A 26142-nucleotide genomic window follows, 5' to 3' on the forward strand; every position below is an offset into this window, starting at 1 on the left:
GTATGTATGTGTATGTAACATATCGAGGAATGTTCATCACTTTCCATGTTAACACAGTGTACACATTAGGAAACTGAGCCTGAGAAGTTCTTAGGTGGTCTGAAAACTTAAGAAAAAATATAAAATCAATCAATCATTAGTCAATCAATATGAGCATGGTCCCATTTAGAAGTTTGATTTTCCACAAAAAAGGTGAGAGTAACAACTGAAAAACAGTTGGGTAGTTATAGCTGGTGTTGGGCAGTTATACTTAGGGTATTTTCTAGCAGTGCAGCACTACATCAAACTGGTATCTTGATTTACTAATGCTAAGGTAAATAACACGTGCCCACCAGTGGATATGGAATGCATGGGGAATCACGAAGACGCCGTGCAGACGAGCAGAGGCTTACAAGGACGTGTGGACAATAAGAAAACAGCTATTCTCTGGTCAATTTAGGTAAAGACATATCTCAGGAATGTGTGACCTCCACTCTGAGAGGGTTGTAAAACACTCACCTTGTTCGACTTTGCTTAGAGTTTGCTCATGTGTAACACGATGCAGATCAGAAGAGGACCCGCCTCACACACACACACCCCCACCCACCCACCCACACACACACACACACACACACACATACATTGAGAGACACTATAAAAGCTGTCAACATGCACATTTCAGGACTCTTTTACTATCCTTTCCTGAGAGTCCGCTGCTTTATTGTTCACTTTACCTGTGTGGAACTCAGTAAAACTCTTCTGACCCTCTTTGATGCTTACACCAGAAACAATCATTCTTTACACTAGCTTGAGAGACTTTTGTAATAGCACAAATCAGCTCACCTGTTGTTGTAGCTGTTGTAGTTCCAGTCAGTTCTGTATGTATGTACTACGACAATTTAGATTATGTAAAAACAAAGCTCAGATTAAAGTCTAATGTGAGTAAGAGCAGTGCCTCTAGTTAGCTTCAGCCCTCCAGAGAGAAGCTGATGACATCAGCTGAAAGGTATCAATATGTACTAACCTTTCTGCCGGAGCTCATTAATCCATTCCAAAGGTCATACGTGTGAGCATGTTTCCAATGCATAATAATACTCCTTCATTATTATTGATGACATTCACTCAGGTTTAGGCCGATAAACGCTTTCAATTTCCTGGGCATTTGACTTCACGGCCTTATTATTGTTGTTTTATTTTATTTTTGCACACAGTTAATCATCTGTAGTGACCTACACACAATGACATACATTTACATTCCATTTATATACAATTACTTCATAAAGTTGTCCCACAATGTACATGTTGGTACATGGTATTATAATGGAAGTAGAGCAAACAGAGAGATTTGGTCAATTGTCACGATTATCATGGCCAAAATAATTGTGATTAACGATGACGATAATTATTAAAGTTGCTGACAGTTCCATACTAAAACAACTGTTATATTCAATTTAATTCACATTTATTTATATGGCACATTTAAAAGAACATCAGCTGACAACAGAACTTCACATATTTCAACAAAAAACTAATTTACAGATAGTATTAAATGCCAGGGAGAAGAGGATGGTTTTCAGTCTAGTCTTAAACTGCGTTAAAGACTGAGAGGATGTATAGTATCGTAGTTTGTTCTAAGTGAAAACAATAATCTAGAAAAGATCGTCATGGAGAAGTCGGCCTGTCACGAGAACAAATTTTGAAGTGCGATATATTGCTGAAATACATGTAGACCAGGGTGTTCATTACGTCAGGCATTTTGGGTAGATCACATCCCGTCATCCATCCAGTCACATGACTAATATACAGGACAAACAGTCAGATTACACCTGACCCGAGGTCACATCATGGGCGCTGCACATGCAGAAACAAGCACGAGTTAGCTTAACCCTATAGAGTTAGTTTAATATAACCCTTATAACCCTATAGGATCCTATCGTCGCAGATAGAGCGCGGTTGCGGACTTTCCATCAGCGTAACTCCGCAACTAGTCGTGCTCTTATTCAAATTCAAACGGCGTCTCAAAGCGGAGACATGGGGCTATTTAAATATTTTACCATCATTACAGTAATCTGCCTCTGTTGTCCCTCGAAGGTGACGAATGAGAGCGCGGGGCTGCAGGGATTTTCCCAGTCAATTATTCGATGCGTAAAAGAAAAAATACAGATGGATGTGTAAAATAGAAGTAGTTGTGTGAAAAAATGTAGTAAATTCTGATACTTCGTTTAACATGTTTTGTATGGCTATAAAAAAAAAGACAAAACCGTAATCAACACGATTAGCTCTGCTATCGCTTTCAAACGAAAAATGCAATTTCACTCCTGGCTGTCAGAAGCTTCTGCCTGAACTATGCATCCCTCACTGATTCTATTCAGTGCAAGTCAGAGCAGTAATCATCATTCAAGTAATTATGAACATGTAGGAAGTTCAATTGTGTTGTGCAGTATTATCTCATGACGTTGTGCAAGGTCCATCAAAATGCACTGTACATGTAAGAATTCATAAAACATTTACAAATAAATACATGTTTAACATTTTGTATTAGGTGGTAGATCTTTCAGACATGATCATTTTAAAAGTAGCTCACATACTGAAAAAGTCTGAGCACCCCTGATGTAGACGATAGATGATAATATTGAAACTAATTTATGCCACTGACACAATAAACCAAGAGCAGATTTAAACCACAAAAAACATTGTAAACACTTAAGTAGTTAGTTTGCATCTGTAAGGAGTCATAGAAGTTATTAATTCAACCTTGTACGACTCAAATCTTATCGTGTTGCCAAAAAATAACCCAACATTTTCAGTAGTGCAAAGCAAAATGTAGACACGATAAACATTGACCCAAAAAAATATTGTCCCATGTATCATACTATATACTGAACAATAGGTCATTATAGTAATTATTGTGACAGGACTACGGAGAAATAGCTTTTGTTCTTTTGTTTTGTTTCTGGTGATAAAATGGCGATTATCTTTGTTGTCGATTATCACGAGTATATTATTGTTTATTGTCCCATCCTTATTTACAGTATAGCATTTGAAAACTACCCAATATTTCTTTCTAGTTTTAAAATCATGTATTTCTCTGATTCTCAATAAGCTCCAGTTAATATTTGAAGAAAGTAGGAACCAATTAGTGTGTGAGTGAAGGTGTAATATCCTAGTAATGCCGTGTGCTGTGACACAGGGAGGTGTATAAGTCATTGTAATTTATGGGTTGTGAGGTGGCCAGTGCCGGAGAGAGTGAGGTGTGAAATGGGGTATGATTTATTATTTAAAGGGGCTCTCCTCCCTGGCCATACATATGCATATAAGACCTCTATACGTGTAAATCAGATCTGCTGTTGACCTCTACTGTACATTCATACGGTTGTGCCCTGAAGCGCACTGTTTACAGCTGTCCATTCCATTACACATTGCACTCAAAGCTATATTTCACAGAGGTCTTTCACTGGTAAAGGGCCTAAAGACTGTCTCGGATGAGAAATTGTAAAGATAAGTGATGCATGCGTGTATCAAGGTCATATTGATTTTTTTTTTTTCTCATAATCAGCACAGGCAGGTAGGTAGGTTGGGAGATAGATACATTGCATTATATGTATCAACTGATCGAATTCATTTGTAGGTCTGTCTTTGGTGGCCCTGAAAGTATAATAGACATTTTATAAACTGTAAATGTATCTAATATCAGTTTAAATTTGGGGTTAATTGTTATGTATATATAAAAAACCCAAAATCTTTTAATACGCTAACTTAGCAGATGGAGTTAAAACAGTAGGGCATTTGCTTTCTTTTTGCAGGACTATAACACATTAAAGGTTGCCTGGTAAATCCAGACTGATATCACTCAGTATGTTTTATACAGATGGATATCAGTCTGGTCATCAGTCCCCATGCCCTCCATCTTATCTTGAGCCAGAACCAAGCATGTTTGTACAATCAGATTTTTTTTTTCAGTGACGCATGTGAAACGAAGGAGCTCATTTATCCCCTCACCTGTCATTTACAAATATCCCAGTTTAATGTTTCACACATTGATTCTGCAGAAATCTGTGATGTTTTTCAATCCCCTGTGATATTTTTTTCCTTTCTTTTTTTACTTGTAAGCAGCCATATTTTTGGTACAGACAGACCATGCTTGTTCTTGATAATCACTGTCAATCATTCACCGGTGACCAGTTTCATAACTTCGTAAAGTGATTGTTCTTGGTGACCGGCAATATTAAAGATTCACTATATAACTTTTCTGGTGGCGGGTCTGCCATCTGCTTGTCTCCATAAAGATGTTATTGTTTGCCCGGAGTATATATATTCAGTTACAGATGTTTTTATTGCTTAAAAATACCTTGAGCTATGTTACCTCTCAACAGATCTAACTTGTAACTTGGCCTGGTGACGTTATCTGCTTGTCACCATGAGGATATAGATCAATTTAATGTCATACTATTGACTAGTCCAGGTAAAGCAATAACATCTCCATGGAGTTGAAGGATGCCCCACTAGGAAACTTACAAAGTGCTGTACAATGTGATGAAAACATCTCCTTTCCTCCTGTTTTGTAGACCAAGCCACTCTGGGGTTGATGAAGACTCCCAGATGTTCTCTGCCTGATATGTCTGAGGTGGAGGAGACAGGGAGCCGCTCCAAACGCAGCCCGAGCTCTCAGAACAAGTGGAACAAGAGGCACCTGTCCTGGAGGTCAGAACTCTCTTCACAAGTATAAACTGGCCTCAACATGGCCTCAAGCTGCCCTTAGACGTCGAATTCACCTCCATCTAATAGTATAACAGTCCTAAGATCTTCCCAAAAACATCCAATGAGTAAATGTATTTAAAGTGCACAAGACTATTATTATTTGATTTGGTGCGTCAGTACCTGTGGTACATACTTATCATAGTTTTATGCTTTTTTAAGTAACAGTTTGTGGAAAAAGTTGAGAATTATCGTTAAAAAAAATACAGAAATAGCAGTGAGTTAAAAAATGGTAACAGTTGGAATTACCTCTATATATGTCATATCTGCCAATGTCCAAGTAGAGATAAACTTCAGAAAAATAAATAAAGAAAGAAAGAAAATAAAAAATAAACAGTTTTGTGAACAGAAGCTCAAAATGGACTGAAATCCTGCCCAGAATAGTGCACCGTGCCATGTGACCCTGCGCCTGGTTGGTGGGTGCTTGTGCAGAGCCCAGACTCCTCACATATCAGTTGTTTGTAAAGCTGCACAGACAGACACCAGAGCAGGTGATGTGCTTTTGGCAGCAAGAGGCTTCCTGCTGTTGCTCAGCAACTGCATCAATACTCCGGCTCTTTTTCTGCTGTTCTGACCCTAATGGCTAATGGCATCAGCTAGTCCCCCAATTACACAAACTCTCCCTTTGATGTGCCATACATGATTGAGATGTGGCTAAACTGTGCTGTGTGACTATGGGTCCATATGTTTCTAACCTCCTCTGTTAAAAGCCTTTCTTCACAAACATGTTCAGAATGGGAGCCTTGTGTGTTACAACAATATGAGATATCGTTCTAAAATTGCTCTGAAAATGTGTCCAGTGTATTTTGAGTTCTACTGCGCTGGCGGGAACAAAACACTGCACTTGTGAAGACCGTGGCCTACTTTTGTTAGCAGGTACCTAGTTGGAGGATGTTTATGTTTCACAAACTGTCAGACTCGCCAAGGTTAGGAGAAAACCAGTTCACACCTAAAGCAAAAATCAAAACTGATCTTGCTAAACTTCTGCTTTGTCCAGAACTAGACATTTCTATTGTATTTGTCTTTTGTTTGCTGAGATAATTTTGTTGTTAGGCATGTTTCCAAACAAGGTTATTATGGTAAAATTGTGCTTACTTGCTGCGTAACATAAGCTGCTTGTTACAGACTATACTTAAAAATATATACTTTTTTTTTTTTGTATTTGCTAGGGATAACAATATCTAAATGTCTCTGCACAACATTTTCACGATGTGCATCACACAGTACGATATTTGTTACATTTCATTTTTAAAAAAGCCTTGACAAGCCATTAGGTCTGTCATTATCCAAAGACGTACGATTTAAAAGTGCTTAAAGGTCCTATATTAAGCAAAATTGAGCTTTAAGCCATGTTGTAATGTTGTTACTTCATCAAAAACATTCCCAGAGTTGTGTTTTGTTTCATTCACACATGTTGAGTAATTCTACATTATTAGTCTGTCTACATCTCCAAAACTCAAAATGCTCTTTTGTTTGATCTACCTGAAACCAAATGATTCTAGTGAAGGCGTCTGGAGTTTAAAAACACAGTGGAGCACTTCCTGTATTACCACATGACATCACAAGGTGGAAGTGTTTTCGGATTAGGAGAAAATACAGGGTTTGTGCCTTAAACGTGTGTGTGAAAGAAACAAAAAAACAATTCAAGTATGTTTTTGATGAGCAAACTACATTATAACATATATCAGAAAATAGAATAATATGGGCCCTTTAATAACAGTTATTGCTTCATGTAGTCTGCACTGAAATGGAGCAAAGGATCATTGTATATGAAGTTTGCTGTTTTTTTACCTATTGCTGCACCGTAACAACGAATTTAAGCAATCTTGTGATGGCCCATGATGTTATTGTGAGACTTTTGATGACACAATATCACAATAGTTTAGTTATTGTTACACTCTTAGTATTTCCTTCATGTGCCTTTTGAAAGTCAACATTATCCCCAGATGACATAACAGAGAGATAAAATGCTGTATTGAGAGGAGATTCCCTGACTCAGAGCTCTGATGACATAAGCCATCTGTGTGTGGCGTCACTCACTGATGGACAGTGCTGGACATGAGCAGACATATGGTGGACAGGGCTGATTCAAACACGCATCAGGATGATTCAGTTTCAGACACTAAGCCGCTGCCCGACAGCCACTAGAGCTGGGATATTTGTGCGCTTAAGCGGAAGGTCATATTTTCCATTTCATGTATCTTAAGCAGTGTTGGATGAAGTACTCAATTTTGTTACAGATACAGAGACAAAAAGTTACTCAAATAAAAGTTAAAGTATCACATGAAGTAAAAGTATTTAAATACCTGTTTAAAAATGTACTTTTAGCGTAAAAAGTAATAGTATTAAGTGTTTAGTAAGTGTAGTTGATTTGTTAGTGTTAAATGTAGTGATATTGATTAAAAATGACACGTATATTGATCAATAGTGACAATAGGAAACAATTTCTATTGTTTTCTTAATTTATTTCAGTTTATTCTAAGCCGAAGCTTGAAGTCAGGATGTTTCCACGAACATGGTAAAAAAATAACCCCTCAAATCATGTGAAAAGTACTTTTTCACTTTTCAGTACAGTTAAAAATGAAGCAGAGCAGAACGTACAAATACCTGCTCTCAAACCTAGTAAAGTAAAAGCAAAAATACTCAAAGGCACTCAAAGCACTTTACATCAAGGAACCACTTACTCATTCACACACACCAGTGTATGCAGACACTGGGGGCAGGGTGGGGTAACAGCATTCACTGTGATCTGACTGTTTATGTCAAGAGTGGGATTTGAACCACCAACCTTCAGATCAGTAGACAGACACTCTACCAACTGATCTACCGTTGACTTGTATCCTGGGTGTTATCGTGTGATCACCTACTTGTTTGAACAGAAGATTGTGGCGCCTTCAGGCATTTGGATGGACTAAGGATGAAGTCCATAATTCTCTTCCTGATATTTTAGCTGAATTCTTATGAAAGGTTTAGTATGATGTCATGTCAGACAATGAGATAAAAAAAACAAAAACTAAATGTATGTCTTTTATATAGTGTATATACACTTCTAGTTTCAACTTCATACATCCTGAATTTCATCTTATTTTTTATTGATCTGTGTTTTGGCAATTAACTCACTTCAATGCTACTGAATGGTCCTGTTAATTCCTCAAGTGTTTCAACTGCAAATAAATACAGTCCACTTCACCTGGAAATCTGTGGCTTTGCTGTTTGGTGCATTTGATTCTAATTGTCAGATATTTGGAAGCCTAAAGCAGCTGCCAGCCCTGTGCTCCCCGGAGTGAGAGCCGCTGGTGCCTCCTCCTTCTGTCTCTTCTTCACGCACCACAACATTTAGATGAGGTCGACTCCTGCTTAACTTGTTCGGATAGCCGCACTTCTGAATATAGATGGCTTATTCCCATGAACAATTGGGAGGATTTCCGCGCTGTTGTGCAAGTGGCGATGAAAAATGCATCCGAAGATAAATATATGACTTCCTCCTAAGTTTTTGAATATAAAATGATTCTTGTATTAAAATATGTATTTGTTTGTCTTTGTTGCTAGGCCTTGTCTCTGTGGGTCAGATTGGGAAGACACTGCTATCGCTCTTGTTTATATTATCCATTGCTTTAACTTTAAGGATTAATTTGTGATTTGTGGGGGAAAAAAGTTATATTTTATGCTTAAATTCTAAAACCTTTCATTAACAGTTCATTTAGTTGTCATGGGGTTTCCTATTCTTGATTGTGCCATCTCTAACCTGAAAATTAGACTTCCAAATATTAGTGCTCCCGGGATAATGTCACTGGCTATTCTTACACCCAAAATCTGCTCATTATCTGATTTCTGTGTTAGAAGATTATTAAAATGACATGTAAACAGCAAAATCACAAGGTCCCTCTGATTACTTACATCGGATTTTGCAATTTGCATGTCTTATAAGTCATCTTAAATGTCCAGAAATTGCATAATAATCAGATTTTGGTGTGCATGTAAACTTAGCCACTTACATTTGATGTGTGTAATCTGATTTCTTTGTCCTCGTTTGACAAGGAAAAGCATACAAAACGGGCAAACTAATGTGACAAAACACACACCAAAACCCACATTTTGAGTTACCCGATTATTATATTTATCAGATTTTTCCTGACACTGCAAAAGTAGCCTACCCATTGAATGTCTAGGTCTTACAAAAAGTGACTCAAACATTATCAAAACAGATATCTGGGGATTGCTTTGAAGAAACAAACACTTAGACATTTTGACACTTCATAAACAAGTTAAAAGCCACAAAAAGACAATGCCTGAACCTGCAGGCCCAGTTGTTGCATACCACAAGCTTTCAAACAGTCTGGTTAACTGGGCTACATTTGACGTTCGAGACATTTCTCTTACTTTTTACTTTCATATCTATAATGCCTGCACAACCAAATGTTTTTGGAGTGCTTTTTGGTAAAAGCTTTTGTGGTACTTTAGATGAGCGTCGCCAGTTGCCCTGACAGGTCACCGGTGCTCTGTCACAGGACTGCATTGTGTTGCTGACAGCAGGAGCAGAACGCAGTAGACAGGCGGGATGTGTGCAAACCTCACCTATGCTTTCAGAATATGGAGAGTGTCAGAAGAGAAAGTGGCAGGTGTACACACTGAGAATGAAAAAGCAATGTAAACAACAGGAGGCTTTGTGACAAAATCTAGTTCTGTTGAGAGGCTTTCTTTTCTGTTAGCATTAAAATATAAAACATTGAGGTATGGCAGCATGGTGTAAAAGTAGTTAGTACTTTTACCTGATATCAGAATGGCACCTGGATTTGGTTTCCTGGATTATGTGGAGTTTGTATGATTGTTGCCGGATCTCGTAAGGTAAAGAGGGTTGGGTCTGTTTAGTACTTGGATGGGAAACAGCTGACATTTTGATATGACATCACATTACAAAATTACATTATATCCAGACACTACATCACATTCCAATATAACATCACATTTTAAAATTACATCACATTCCAAAATTTTATCACATTCCAATTTGACATCACATTCCAGTATGGCCGATATGACGTCACATTTGGAATCTCTACATTCTATTATGACATTGCATTCTGATATGACATCACATTACAATATGACATCAGGACATGTCATTTTGAGCTGGTCTTGATCAGGGCTACCTTTACATTTAAAAGTTTTCCCTTGTTCTTTGCCTCTATTTGTAAAACTCCTTAAATAATGTTCATCTTTTGTAGCAAGGTTTTATGGTAGGCTCTTCAGACAGAATGGTCCACTGTCTCTGCCCCTGTCAGACTTTGATGGGAGGCTGCAGATTTTAGAATACAACATTCGGAGGCTGCTTTGAGCTTCTTTAACAGCAGCTCCAGAGATAACAGTCTGGGGAGATAAGAAAACAGTTGCTATAGCTTCTCTGTGCCATTTAATGCACTATAGCCTGTGGTGTTTTCAGCAGAGTAAGAAAGTAATGTTGCACTTCGGTGTTAAAAAAGGCTGGTAGTGATAATAGAGCGTCTCAGCGTTTGTATAATCTACATCTGAAGCTAAGTAACAGGACATAATTGGGCATTTTACAATACAATTTACAATACAGTTCACAATTATAGCGTTCATTGTGACAAGATTTGTTTTTTAGATTTGTTTTCGATAATAAAAATTATATATCAGTTTAGTCAACCAAATCTCCAATACGTTTAGCCAAGCAGAATTCTTTCATATTTACTTCAATGGACATATACACAGACTTGCTCCTTGGGTGTCTGTTTGAGGCTCTGTGATTCAAAGGGTGAGCTTGGGTTCAGTCTTTAGTTGTCTCTTTTATTTCTTCTTTTGTTTATATTGAAAACAAAAGATCTGTTTTTTTTAATCATAGCTTTAGTCATCACTAAGTACTTTTTATGTTTGCAAGAATATGACATTTATGGAAACTATAACACAAGATTTTAGTTGACAATTTATCACTGCTGCATAAATATTCTTACCTCGGATCTTTTTATGCAGACAGGATTTAGGAGATTTGTTTGTGGAGGAAATTATGGTACTTCTAAAATTGCAGCTTTGCTAATTGTGTCATTCAAATTGCAATATGGATTTGATTGCGATTAATCTTGCAGTTATTTTTTCGTGTCCTTCTATATCTCCAAATAAAAGGGGCAACTGGTTAGGATCAGTTTGCGACAGAAGTGCTAAAGATAGAAAGACTTAGATAAGATAAGATAAGATAGAAAGATATTAAAAAAAAATTTAAAAAATCCCAAAAAAGCTAAAATCTCCCCTGGACGCCTGAGTAGGGAGGTGTTCCAGGCAAGTCCCACCGGAAAGAAGCCCCAGGGAAGACACGAAAAGAGGGAGCCACTGTGTGTAACTGGTCATATAAGCTGGAGGGACTATGTCTCTCGGCTGGCCTGGGAACACCTTGGGGTCCCACCGGAGGAGCTGGAGGACGTGTCTGGGGATGAGGGAAGTCTGGGAGTCCCTGCTTAGACCGCTGCCCCCGCGAAACCGGCCCCCGGATAAGCGGAAGAAAAAGGATGGACAAAAATTTCCTTGCCGTTTAGTCTTCTAACAAGCTTCAGGTCGGTAGTTCCTATAGCTCTCTAAGCTAACATCCAAACTCCAGACAGAAATCCCCACATTTTAACACAACCTTTATACCCACAGTCTCTTGCTAAGAATATAGTCCTTCTGTTTGATCATCTTCTGTTTAATCTAGTGGGTGGTCTGCTCTTTAGATTCTCTCTTCGTGCCAATTGAATGTAATGTAGGCGATCTAACAATAGTGGTCTGTCACAACAGTCTAAAGATGTTCAAAGCATATATCATTTTGTATTTTTTTTTTTTTTTTTTGCTCAACTACAAAACAAGGATTATGTTTTAAAGGCATATTTATAAATATTATGTAAGCTTGTTTTTCCAGTTTATATGACAGGTTTTCATGTTTGTCTAATTATTATTTGGTTTGGTGGTAAATATTTATCAGAGTTTTACATCAGACAAGTGTCAGAAAATATAACAAGTTAAAAAGAAGAAAGAAATCCAGGAAGTAGCAATGAGTTCTAAAATAGAATACCTCAATATGGGAAATTCCATCCAAAATTCAGGAAGAAGCAGCAAGGATTTTTAACAGAACAAATATTATGTAATTATATTAGTCTAATCATAACTATTGGATTTGGACAGATTTGGTCATTGTTATCATTATGGTTGCTAGGTAACAGAGATGGAATTACCTCTACTTATGTCAGAAGTACCCTTGTCCAACAGGAAGTAAAATTATAAACCAAATTTTAAAAAACTACAATTATTAACTCTGTTTTAGTGAAAAGAGTAGTCTAACCTGTCATATACACTTTAACTTATTTATATAGGGCTATATATTATTAATCCAAATTTGACTCTTTTAATATTCTGAGCCCTTCGATCACGTTCATGTTATCTTATTCTTTGAAGCTACATCTGAAGTTAATTACAGATAAAACTTGTCTTCATTTAGAAGATGCTTCCAAAACACTTCTCTATATAATAAACAAGTGCTTTGATCCCTTGTTAGTCTGCACCCTCAGGTCAGCAGGTGCATGACCTCTCCATGACCTCTCTGTGACCCCTCGCTCTGAGTTACTTTGAAGTTATATTGCAGTTTACGGTTTGAATTTTACTTGTAGCGAAAAAGTCTTTATAAATGTTTTTAGTGCCAACTGATGTATGGTTGCTTTAAGCACAAGTCAAAAATACAAAATTAAACCCATAGATCAACCAAGATTTTTAAAACTTTTTGTGGAAAACTGACCAAAGTGCAACAAAATCTCGTCAAATTTTAATTTCACAGGAAATAGTAAAAAGATATATATTTTTGCTTTATAATTTGACAGTTTTAAGGTGGACTATGTAAGGTTAGTGTTAGCGTTTTCCTGCTAATTTTCATGTTATTGCCTGACATGTTCAACAATACGGCATTAAACTGATCTATGTGTAGTGACTCCACCAGGCCAGGTCAGATCTATGGATAGGCGAGCTCATACATGTTTTTCAGTGTAATTAATTGGGTCATTTATATACTGCATTCATATGTATACAGAAATATGTGTACAATATACACTTCTGTATGTAGCATGTAACGCTGAGTGTGTAGATGTGTGTGTTGCTACATGTGTGTGTGTATGTGTCCTACATGCGTTGACCGTTGTGAAAAATAAAATTGAATTGAATTAAATGAATGCAAGATGGTTGAAGACATTTAATGCCATACTGTGGAATATTCCAGGCAAAGCAATAAAAAAAAATAATTCAATGGAGACAAGCGGACCCCCCTCGCCCCAGAAAAGTTCCATAGTACACCTTTAACTTTCTCTCCATCACTTGACTCAGATTGGCTAATAGCGGGAGTGACAGGTTACATCCAACAGAACAAGAGCAAACAGCAGATGCTATTACCGAGCTGGGACAGTGAGAAACCCAAAAGCTGCTTGACGCAGAGAAAAGGGGGACATCAGGGCAGCAGAGGATTAAAGAAACTGGTCGATAAGAAGGGGAGCTCTCCTCTAGTACAAAGTCTGGGAACAAAGGCCGAGCACAGAGGGGGGAGTTAAAAGCAAATGACAAAATAGGCCCAAACTGAGGAGCCATGGTGGAGATGATGAGGCAACAGTGCACGTGTCTGACAGGAAATCTTTGGTGCGTTTAGAAGAGCCCTTGTCACATACTGGAAAATTCTTTCTTGTATGATCTGTCCAGAGGATTGTATGTAATTGTACAAAGATTGCTAGAAAAGATTCATTACTATACACAGTGACAATTACTTCAACATGGCTTATTCTGTTCAAAAAATCATACCATATGCTATAGAAAATGTGTTGTGTCCCTTGACCTGGTTTAGTCCTAAAATAGTTCTGTTGTAGAATTGGTACATGGGAGGCTAAATATTTTCTTAGGTACTTGAAAATTAGGTGACAAGTTTGAGAACAAATAAGGGCTAACCGGCTAGCCAGTTTTCCTCTATCTAATTAAATAACTTGCAAAGTCATTATATTATAGTACATAGTCATTATTCACTCCCTTGATAGTAGCAAGCTACTGTAGCCAGAGCTACATCTACCCTGGTGTAGGCTGCCACACGTATACTAGGAAAGGTGCGCATGTGAGGCTCATTTTGCTTTCTGATTGGATAATCGTCTTGAGAGCCCAGGGTTTTTGTAATTAAGAATAGCATTATAATTATCAGTAAATTCGTTTGCACACATGTTAGTGGCTCTGTAGCGTGACCCCAGTGCACACTAGATTTAGTTCTGTTTACTTTACTTTTGGATCAGCTCTATTCACATACAGTGTGCACCATTCACCCCGAACATTAACCCTGAGCTATGTGAGAGTTCATCAGCTGATCACCAATCAACTTATTTCTATGACAATCCGCTTCAACTGGACAGAGCTCATTAATACGCACACATATGCTTGCATACCCTATATGTGGTGGTCTTTTATTTCACCTGTGGCTAAATACACAGTGATGGCTGTACGCGCAGGTGGTGGAGGAAAAGCTCTTGGAATGACACACAGACAGATGCAGGAGGAAACTGTTGTTGTTGATATTACGTTGATTCAAATTTCCTCATCAGATGAAAGTGTCAGCAGCTCTGCAGCACCCATTCATACAAATATACATGATCCCAGCACTTTTGTGCTCAATTTCAAGCACTTTTACAGTTACTGCAGACTGCATAGTTTGGCCTGAGGCCGGCTATGTTCACACTGCACTCGTCCCGCTCCAGAGTGCAAGTGGAGCTGCTCTGAGACCTCCTGTTTCCAGCGTTCTTGGACCGGCCATTTATTTCGGTTCAGAGTGTGACTGTTGGGTTCATACCAGCCCAAGCACTGCTCTCTGAGTGAATGCTCTTTTATGTCGACCCAACTAGTAGTAGTGTGAAAACAACCTAAGAACTATGTTTAATTTGAACATGTTTACCTCATATCTATGTAAACAGGTCATGTTTATGGAAATTAAAATCTTACATACGGAAAATGTAATGAATATGAATCCATATATTCATATGGTTGCTTCAGTGTCATGAACATCACATCATCCTCCAGTATTCTGTCCTCCTGTAACTGTCACAGCTGCCCTGCCCGTGCTCTTGGAGAACACTGTAACCTTCACTATGTCTCTCATTTCCCCAGGCTGTGTCTGCACATCATTGCTCCTTGAATCAACATAGAAAGTAAGGAACATTTCTGGCCTTTCCCTGGTTAGCCGTGACAGAAGGATTAGCTCCGGCTGAGGCAGGACCAGTTGAGTAGGATGAATCGTTTGTCCTGCGGGCCAGCGGACTTATTGAGGGTTCATTGATAACAAATTATCTGGTGACTTTGGCCCTGTGGCAGCACCTTGTAGAAATAATCCCTTCACATCTTTCTGACTGCAGCTCTTCATGCCCGGATAGAGCCACAGAGACAGACCTGTACTGCACATAGGGGCTCACGCTCTCATTTCTGAGAGCAGGTCTCTAGTGGTTTGAATATCAGCAGAAATATAACCAGGTTAAGACACTAATTCAACATTTTTTTGTTTTTCATTTTATGTGGGCAGTTCAGCACCTACACATGTTGTAAACCATCATTGTACACTAACTCAAAATTAAAATTAAAATTTTGAAAAATGGCAATTTAGCAATTAAATGAAATAATGAATACAGAATTGCATTTTGTTTAAGTTCTTTGAACTAGATTTTTTCAGTAGTCATTTGCCAATTGAACAAGCTGTTTTTCTTACTTCAAGTACATTTTTTTTCCTGTGAAAGCTGAACAAATACTAGAAAAGTTTTCCTGTGTGCAACCTTTTTCATTTGTAAGTCGATTAATACAATAGTTTGTTCTTCCACTGACATGCTTTTCCTTAACTTGTCAAAATGTCCTCAAGTGCAGTTTTGACTCATTCAACATGATCATGGTTTAAGCGTGGCCCTTTGATGTTGTTGATTAATGCTATAATTTGTTTTGTTGGCATTTTATCCTTGACTTCTCCAAATGTAGTCAAATCAAGATAAACATTTGAACTTATTTAAGATGATCATAGTTTGCAGTGAGCACCTTTACCAAATTGGACGTATTAAAAATAAAGTTACAAAAAATATGTATCCTATTGTGAAAACAATAAAGAAATATTACTATGCATTCCTTTGTGCACTTGGATGTTTTCTTTCCAGCATGCTAAATGTACTGGGTATTTGATAGGATCCATATATATTTGTTTCCTGATTTAGTTCAATCATATATCCTTGTAGAAAGTAGCTCTTGTGTTTTTCATGCATGGTTAGAGCTGGAGGAGTCTAAGTCCTTATGTTATTGCACTGGGACTCTCCAGCTCATCTTGGAGCTGAGATCCCTGAAGACCTGAAAAAGCAGGTGGCACCAAGCCAACACACAGAAAAGTCAACATCTGCCTTCACCGGGAGTACACAGACTGCTAACTTTGCTAATTAAAGCTCACTGTGTAACTTTTTCTGGTGGAGGGTCCACCATTTATTTGTCTTCATTGAGAGTTTGCTTTATTCCTGGAATGTTCTGAATGCATAGTTTGAAAGATGTTTTGAGCATTAAAGATACTTCTTAATGCCGAAATAATAATCATAATCATCTCACATTAATTCATCTTAATTCATTATGGTCAAACAGTTGGGAATGATTCAGGTTTTGGAAGTACTTGGGTGGGGGTTAGTTGTTAAAGTATTTAAGGTAGTTCAGTAGTTACTAAGCCTGAATCATTCATAACGGTTTATAATGAGTTAAGTCTTTGTTAATGCTTTATTAAGGTTAATTAAAGTGCAGTTATCGTACAATGTTACAACTTATTGCCATACTACGGAACACTCCAGGCAAAGTAAAAACATCTCCATGGAGACAAAGAAGTGTTGGACTCTCCAGCATAGTAGTCCATAATTCCAGAATTCCTTGACCAGCATAGGTTATATAATGCAGCTTTAACGCCCGTATCTGTGGAATATATTTCTTTTACATATCCTTTTTTACCCTCTTCTCTTGCATTGTCTTTCTCTTCTTCTTCAGAGTTTGGCCGACCTAGCGCTGCCAATCACACGCCTCCAGCTTGGCCTCCTGGCACTTTCGGAGTTCACTCCTTTCTCTCTGTTCGGTCGGCTGAAGCCATCTCTCCACTCGCAGCTCCACATTTGCATAGTGACGTTGGGAATACGGGTGTTTTAGCAGAATGAATATATACAGTGCACAGCCTATGTCGCTCCAAACGCTCTCATCGCTCAGCTCCTGCCAGCAAACAGATGCTGCTCTATTCCCGTTATTACTGGGGACTATTTGCTGATTTCAGATTTAGAGCCCTTACCCATATGGCACATTTTGTCAATATAGGTTTTGTATACGTGATATGATAGACTTTGTTATATAGTCCATCTGCCACAGGAGTCTCTCGGTGTAATATTCAAAGTTTCTATATTGGACAAATATATTCAAATGGCTGGGTGAAATGACACAAAAAAACAAACAAAACTGAAACGAAAAAAACAAAAAAATGATTTATTATTATTATTATTATTATTATTATTATTATTATTATTATTATTATTATTATTATTTATTTTTTATACCATATTGATCATTCACAACTTTCTGTAAAATTTTGCTTTGCCTTACTAAAAATAAATAAAAATGGCTTTCACTTTTTATGAACATAAACAACAAGACTTTTGGGGGTATTAATACTTAACACATCATATCAAGATAACAATTTTATGCTTTATTAGTTTGAAAATGCTGTATTCATTGAAAACAATATATTCAAATGTTTAATTATTAAAATTTTCATGTTTGATGTCCCCTTTTCCCTTGCTCCCCATGCTAAATCAATCCCTCTTCAGACAGCTATCATGACACAATCAGCGAAAATGGCATAAAGTTTGTGAAGTTGTAGTATCCTGTGTAGTTTTGTATCCTGCTCTTCTATACAGCAAAGAGGGTTCAAATTTAATCTTTGTCTTTTAAGATAAAAAATGTCAAAACGATTCCAAAGTCGGGATTTTGCTCCAAACCACATTCATTAATGACAGAAGATTGGCTCTATAGTCTTCTTGATTAAATGACTCAAGAGAATTATTGCCAATTCAAAATGACAAAATCTCTTCAAATGTGATTATTTGCCCATGCAGCCCTAATTGAAATATAAGATAATTTACTCTTTGTGTCTTGGTTTCTAGATGTTAGTGTTCAGTTGTTGTAGTAATGTGTCGTTTGTTGATACACTTTGACACTGGTGAGCACACAGGCCGTTTGTGTCTCTTCTGTCTTTGTTGAGCTGAAGGTCTCGGCTATAAAGGCACAGAGACTCCATTTATATGAATGCACAGAGGAGAGAAAGGCACTGAACTGTGGAACACCATCAGACATAACCTGACAGACAAATAGAGCATGTACCACAGAATCACTTCCTTCACACTTTACTTACATTAAAGGAACTGTGTATAGCCTGCAGTTATTTTTTGTTTTTATGTATTACAAGTGAACCAGGGCTGTCAGTGCCTTAACCTGCATATAGAGAACACACAAGTTTTTGTCATTCCCAGTGTATAGACAGGCCTCATGCCTCATGTGAAAGCTCAGAATCGCCAGAATTCACTCAGTGAGCTGCAGAGGCTGCACTAGCACAGATTCATGAGTGGCAGCAGGTGCTGGGGTGTTGGTAGTAACACTTCAGAGCAGAGAGAGTCCTCTTAAATGGGTTGTATTTTTTAATGTAATTAAGTATGTTTTGCCTCAGCACAGATATATTGTATTGTGAAAATTGGACAGATGTCAGCTTTCTGCATCTAATTATTGTTTTATTCTACACAGGATATGAATAGGAAGTGTGTCATTAGCATAATAATGTTTGTTCACTGTGATGTTAAACTTGGGAAAAGTATTTATGAACTCATCACGGTGAATAATTAGGATACGCAGAAAGCATTAGGTGTAAGTGAGCGATACATTTGAACCACTACAATTGTGTTTTCCATGGTTATAAGACAGTCAAAATCAGGTACAGCACCTTTAAATTTAAACCATCAGGATTTCAGTATTGCAACTGGCAACTCAAATATGAGACTCATGAGAGGCTCATTCTGCTTTCTGATTGCATAATTATCTTGAGAACCAAAACACCAAATCATAACATAAACAACTTGGCCATCGTGTCCAGTGTTATTTGTATTTTTCAATAAATCAGCATTACAGCTGTTATCAGTAAAAGCTATATTTGATTTGAACTTGTCTACCTTGTATCTGGGGACACAGATAGGCCATGTTTATGGAATTTAGAGTTGAAATCTGCAGACTTGTCTCCATGGAGATTAGTTAAATACTATATATTTACACACTGTATATGATACATTGTGGCTGATGTCATCAACATTCCCTGGGGGCTTTAGGCTTTGCTGTCAGAAACTATTGTGGTGTGTTCACACCGGGGCGTCAGGGGCGTCGAGTTCACATGCAAAGTCTATGTTGGATGCATGTCTTGGGCATCTTGCGTTTTTTTGCACGTCTTCAAGCGTCAGAGTGACACAAATCTGGCGTTGACGTGGCACGTCTTGAGCATCCAGGCATCTGACGCTTTGTTCTTATGTCCAAAAGTTGAAAAAGCTGAACATTTTGGTGTTCGACGTGCAGCGTCAACCAATCAGAGACTACCCTCCAGTGACAAAGCGACATCATTATCCAGAACAAAACATCAGCCACAAACTAGTGGCAACTTAATTATACTGGGTGCACCAGCTAGCATAAAGGCTAGTCACAGACTTTCCACTCTCTCAACCTGGTCTGCATTGTTCACAAAGACACAGGGAAAACAAAACATCCAAAGGCACTCACAGACCGCAACAGGTGCTTTGGTGTCCGGAGCGTCCAAGATGCGCGTCGGAGGCCTCTGGCCTCAAATGCAAAGGCGTCCAACTAGAGGCGTCCAGCGCGTTCTTGACGTCCCGGTGTGAACACATCATTAGTCTCTTGCACAGTGTTTGCTAATGTGTACATTGTATCTCCATGATAACTGCTGAACATTTCACCATAGAAATGCATGTAGAACACCCCCAGTGTGATGTCAGTACAAATTGTCAATTTTTGGACACTCGAGGCAAAGTAATAACATCCTCATGGAGACAAGCAGGAAAAGTTCTATCAGAAAACTTACATAGTGCACCTTTCGTTTTTCTTTTCCTGTGTGTATTTTGAACTGAACTGCTACTTTTCCAAACAGAAATAAGCTCATCTTTCTTCTCAGGAGCCACAACAGCGAATTATTCCAGACGGCCCTTCCACTATTTATTCAGACATGGGAGCTCGGTGTCAGGGACGAGGACAGATGTTTTGAGGGGTGTTTTTACCAAGACAAAAGGGCATATTTTGCACTTAAACTTGTACGTATCCTTGTAAAAAATAAAAAAATAAAAATAAATAAATAAATTTAAAAAATTACAAATATAATTTTGCTTTGTGCATATTTAAAAAAGTTTATTTTAGACCATAACGACTGGACTACTTTTATGGTATATTTGTCATTATTCATTATGTTGCAAATACTTCATCTGGTGTGTCAGTAGTTCTCAATGGAGCTCCGCCCTCCACTCCCTCTCTGGCTCCGCCCTCTCCTCTACAGTGCACTGACACTAACAGTCAACAGTCTAAAACTTTTCTCCACACTCATAGACCTTTGTTATGTTGCTTTTATGAATAATTCTGATCTTTTCTAAGAAAATGTGCCACGCATCACAGCGATATACTCACAGTATTGATTTGATAAATGTATTATTGCATCAGCTGTTCTGCTCATAACATCGTGAATAAGAGGCAGTAGCTCAGTTGGTAGAGTGTTTGTCCACTGATCCACTGATCCATAGGTGCGATTCTAGCAAGACACTTAACCCACCTCTCCCTCAGTGTCTGCGTATGTATGAATGTGTGTGTGAATGGGTGAGTGGTTCCTTGTTGTAAAGCTCTTTGAGTGCTTTGAGTGCCGCTTGGAAAAGCTATAGAAAAATGTGACCATTTGACCAAGAGGCAGTGTCAAAATATAAAAACTGGCTAAAAGCTTAGGTGGTGTAGAACATGTTCATGGACTCTGTTCCTATATTTTTTGATTTGGTGCTATGTGCTGTTAAGGTTAAGACGCACAGGGTGGAAACTGTGACAGACAGACCCACATGAATGAGCAAGAGGCAGGAGAGAGAGGAAGTGACATTCTTTTATAGTATATTTCAGTGTCTAAAACGACTTTCTACTCCCTTCAGACAGAAAATATTCAACCTTAAAAATATGTTGACCACGAGGGCACTTAGGGCAAAGGGGCAGGGGCTGTGGATGTCCCTGCTCAAAGTGGTAACAGAAAGTCACTGCCAAAATCAAAATCCATTACAGTTTGTTTTTTGAGCCGCGGTGCTTCATTGTACACCCATTTTTCTATAGTTAAATAAGCTTCCATAAGTGCAGTAGTGATTTATGATTACAAATGCTGCCAAGCTTACATCTTCTTTCAAACGATAAAAGCAAAATGTCTGCTTTGAGTCATTTCCATCTGCAACAAATCATTTCTGAACCTAATTATGGAAAACCCTTTTGAACAGAAAAGTGAGAAATAAACTCATCTGGACAGCACAAACAAAAGCAAAGTATGTTTTGTCAATGACTCTGGTATTGACATCTTTTCAAATGAGTATAGTTTAAAGGAACTATATTGTGAAAAATTAACTTTTAAGAGCTTTTAATCATGTTATTATTGTTTTTCCTCATCCTTAAAGTGGGGGTATTTAGATTTTTTGAGCTCTCTATGTTATATGCTCTCGACTTACTTTGTTCTCCAGTCATTTTCTTAAAGTAGAACAAAACACTATATCATGTTTTTGCTATAAACTGTGTATGCAGTGGTCCGTCACTATATCATGGTTCACCTTTTGCGGTCTTGCTCTTTCGCAGATTTTTTTGTGTATGAAATTGTGTGTGTATGACGTGCATTGTGTTTTGCGTCCTGATTGGCTAAGGGACCTGCCGCGTCTCCTGTACAGTACAGAATGCACTTGGACAAATTTACATACATGTTCGATGCTAGCAGTGTGACTCTGAAGTGCTGTATGTTCTCCCGGCAAAACCCACAATATCGATGAAACGTTCTGCACCGACAAAGGCACCTGCGCTCGCACCCAAAAGGCCGAAGAAGATGCTAACCATCGCAGAAAAAGTTGGACTCCTGGACACGCTGAGGGAAGGTAGAAGTTACACGGCTGTAGGGCGCCATTACGGAATAAATTAATCTTCGGTTCGTTACATAAAAAAGGAGGAAAATAACATAAGGATGACAGCAGCAATAAATTTTAACAAGGATGCAAAAAGGGTTGTAACTGCAACAAGACCATCGTAAGGATGGAGTCTGCTTTAGCTTTGTGGATCAGTGACTGCAGGAAAAAGAACTTTAGTACAGTGGAGCGGCGCCAGGACGAAGAGCGGCGCGGTCAGAGGAACTGTGAAATATGCCTGAGCTACTAATAATCATTTCTTATGTGTCCAACCTCATAGGGTGATGATTAAAATTAAATTTGATACAGTATTTCTAAAAGCCGTCATTTTTATTTACAGTACAGTATAATATTTGGTTTCATTCTATGATACTGTACTATTTATTTTCATTTTTTTAATCTACGAAGGTTTGAACTTATATAATAATTGTAAAAAATAAAGCTTTCTACTTCACTGATTTTGCCTATTGCGGGTTATTTTGCAACATAACCCCTGCAACAAATGAGGGAACACTGTGGTGCACATGTGTCAAACTCAAGGCCCGGGGGCCAAATGCAGCTCGGCACATCATTTTATGTGGCCCGCGAGAAGATAAATTAAAAGTCATGACAGTCATGTCATTTTACAATAAGTCTATACTGCTTTTATGTTTGCACTGACAATAAACTAATGAGATTTTCACAGCAAGTGGAACTGAGAAATATTTGCAAATAATCATCACAAAATGTTCATGAAAAGGAAAATTGTTGGCATGGAAGGAAGTTGGAAGAAAGGTCAATACAAGTTTGTGCTTTGAGGAGAAAAACCTGTATGTTTTTTGTGTTATGAGGTGGGGTCAGTACTGTACAGTGCTCAGTGATGAGTTTGACGTCACTGCTGTAGTGTGTTTTAATAGTTTTGCCTTTTTGGCTATACAAGATAAATTTGGTGCTTTCTGGTCTGGTCAAAGAAGAGAGTGCGCTGCCTCCAGTGACCACTACAATTTCAAGTACATCGTGACATCACACAAAACTACCATGATTACAGCCAGATGTTTCCGATTACAAATACTTGGCTGCAGGGGCAGAGTTTGAAGTGTGGATTAGACCAAACATACTGTTGCATATACCCCCATACCCTGCCCTTTCTTTACCTCTTCCTATCCCCTTTAGTCCTCCTGGTACTGCCCAGTTTAGCACCTCCATTTGAAATGTGATTGTGGGCAGAGTTTAATCCCACTTTCAATGATGGGTAGAAGTGTAGTTTTCGGCAGCTTCAGGTAGCCATCTGCAGGATCCTAAATGTCATCACTTTGTGGCATTGTGTCTAATGATCCACATGTGTCTGTCGTAATATTGGTGTAGGGTAGACCAAAGAGGTGCAGAACTCGGAGCGGATTTACAGTGTTTATTTACAGTTTGTGCAATAATAGACAAGAGTTCATTAAACCGACAAGGAGCGAGGAGCAGTGTGCAAGCCAGAGCCCAGGGATGCGTCGCGGAGAGCAGAGACAGGAACAGGGAACAGCCACTACCGGGGCGAGGACAGGACCGGGGATGGAGCCAGAGGAAGCCGAGCAGGGGCGGTCCGAGGAACGGGAGCCTGAGCGGGAGACGTGGAGCAAGCCGGAGTCCAAGACGAGACTAGGAGGTGAAGACAAGGAGTAGACTGTACCGGAGCCGGAGCACGGGGTCAGGAGCAGAGCCAGAGACCAGGAGCTGGGACGGTCGAGAGAGCAGGAATCTGAGGGGCAGCAAAATCCAGTAAGCATCAAAAAGGTAGGTAACAAAGAGTACAAAAACGGAGGTGGAATAGTCACGTTTGACACGCGGAAGATCTGGCACCGAGTGTCTGGTCCCGGCTCCTCTTATCCACGGCAGGTGGCGTTGATTGCCCTGTTGGAATGCAGGTGCGCGCGGGAGGAGCCAGGAACTCCGCCCAGCTCCAGGTTCAGGCAGGTGAGGGAGGGGGGAGAGCACACAGGGAGACAATACAGGAGCAGAAATACATGCTTCATGACAGTGTCATGGATTATAAAGTATAATATGTCTTCTTTAAGTGTTAAATATACCCAGAAGTTGTTTCATAGACTGACAGTGAATTGTGTTGTTGTGTTCTTGGGCAAGACACTTCACCTTTCATGTCTAAATATATTTTTATCACATGGTCCCAGGGTAGGGCTGAAATAGCTTCTGAGTGTTGAAAGAAGTAACGATGCACCAAACTGCGAACACAATTTTAGAAAGCTGTATGCAAATTATTTCAAAAAGACAATGGGAAGGAGACATTCACTACTTTCCTGCCACAGATGAATTTACATGATCTGTGTAGCATGTAACACCTGCTGTTATGTGCAGAGAGCTCCACTGTGCAGAGTCATTGTATTTGTCTGCACACTTACAGACACTGAAGATATGTCCCTAACTAAAGTGAGTTGGGACAGCAGCAAATGAGTAGTTGGACAGCTGCTCCTCTGCATGAATGAACTTGGCTCCCAGTGAGTTAAAAGCAAACCTGTGAAGCTGTTGACAAAATCCTTCCTTTCTGACAGTCTGTGAAATCAAGCAATCTTTTTTTCTTCACACAGAAATTAAGAGTGACTAAATGCTTTTCAAAACTCATTTGGAGGAGACAGCTAAAACAGTAGTCTTTATTCTTTTAAATGTCTTTTTGATTTGAAAACATAACACCCTGATTGGCATGGATGATTGAGCTCACATGTGTCAAGGTGAAGTTTATAATGATCGTGCAAATTAAATGCTTTTTTTGGGTTTTAGTTTGGGTTTTTTTTTGTCTTGTTTTTAAGAAAAATGTGGCCAATAGTAGCTGATAGTCACATAAACAAGTATGTTTGGGGTTGGATCCCAGCAATGGCCTGTGCCTCTCACTGTTGTGCCGTGGGGCAGGATATGTCACCCACTTAACCTGTGTGAATGTGGTGTGTGAGTGGGGGTCAGCAGCTATGGCCAATATATTGTTGCTTACATCAATATTTGAATGGTTATCATACAAAGTACAACAAATGTTACAGAAGAGAAAAGTTCATTTTTGAACTTAACAACTGTACTTAAAGCCCTAGTATGTAACATTTTAGCCAAAAAGACTTTTTCATCTTGGATGTTTTCGTTTGACTGATAAACATGGCATACAACTTATCTGTCTCCATGGAAAATGTTGCAGTGTTACAATGGTTTTCTATTTTAATGGAATAGTGTAGGTGACTTGCCAACTCCAGAAAGTTACATACTGTACCTTTTAATATTCTGGGTCTTGCAGTGGATTCAAATGTTGACAAATATCAGTTATCAGCCACAATGACAAGTCAAATGTCAGTGTGTTAGACAATCCCTATGAGCTGTGGTTACAGAATAACTTACCATAACCAGCACCTTCAGTGAGTTTGGGGAGAGATTGAATACTGAACTTTGAACAGTGCTTAGTTTGCTTGTCATTATGATTAATTATAGGACAGGATGAACCAGACAGGAGCAGTGCACAGCCATTGTTATCCCAGATTTTGTTATTGCTTTTTGTTAAACAGAAAATGTAGGGGAAAACACACTACAAACACTTGAAGAGTTCATTTGCAAAAACAGATGGGCTATTTCTGTTTTGAAAATGTGTTATTTTTGTCTTTGTTGGATTTTTTCTTACCATCTTTTTTATTGCTCTAAACTCAGTTTGGCTTTTGAAAACATTACTACAAATTGCAAATAAATTGCAGTAAATTGCAAGCCTTCAACATTTTTTTTTTTTTTTTTTTTTTTTTTCAAATGGCACTTTTCTGTTTTTGCAAACAAGTTGTTCTCATTTTTGAAATAAGAGACTTCATACCAGCTTCAAATTTGATATTATTGTTTATTTTCTTTATAATTTGTAAATTTGGTAGATTTGGCGAAGTTGTTGTTTTGAGCCTCTATGTTGGAACACTTGTGTTCTTTGCAAACAAATAATATATACTTTTGTACATTTTAGCTAAACTTTTCACATAACATCTGATTTATAATTTGAAGTTAATGTAATACAAAGGCCAAAATATTAACGCACAAAATCTGACATTTTCAAAGAACAGACACAAAAATGAGAAAAACTAAATCATATGTTAAAGAAACACAAATGTTCAAATAATTTCATATTATCGACATAAAACTTTATCAGTTA

The 26142-nt window shown here is 38.3% G+C and overlaps 1 protein-coding gene across 1 annotated transcript in view; it reads left to right on the forward strand.

Moving 5' to 3' along the window:
- Nucleotides 1–26142, forward strand: part of mmp17a (matrix metallopeptidase 17a) — a 156186-nt gene that overhangs the window by 81968 nt on the left and 48076 nt on the right. The window contains exon 3 of the mRNA XM_033976347.2: nt 4545–4680. Within this exon, the coding sequence (XP_033832238.1) occupies nt 4545–4680 (136 nt within the window). The remainder of the gene's footprint in view (nt 1–4544; nt 4681–26142) is intronic.

Source organism: Periophthalmus magnuspinnatus, chromosome 12 (genome assembly GCF_009829125.3).
Source record: "Periophthalmus magnuspinnatus isolate fPerMag1 chromosome 12, fPerMag1.2.pri, whole genome shotgun sequence".
NCBI lineage: Eukaryota > Metazoa > Chordata > Actinopteri > Gobiiformes > Gobiidae > Periophthalmus > Periophthalmus magnuspinnatus.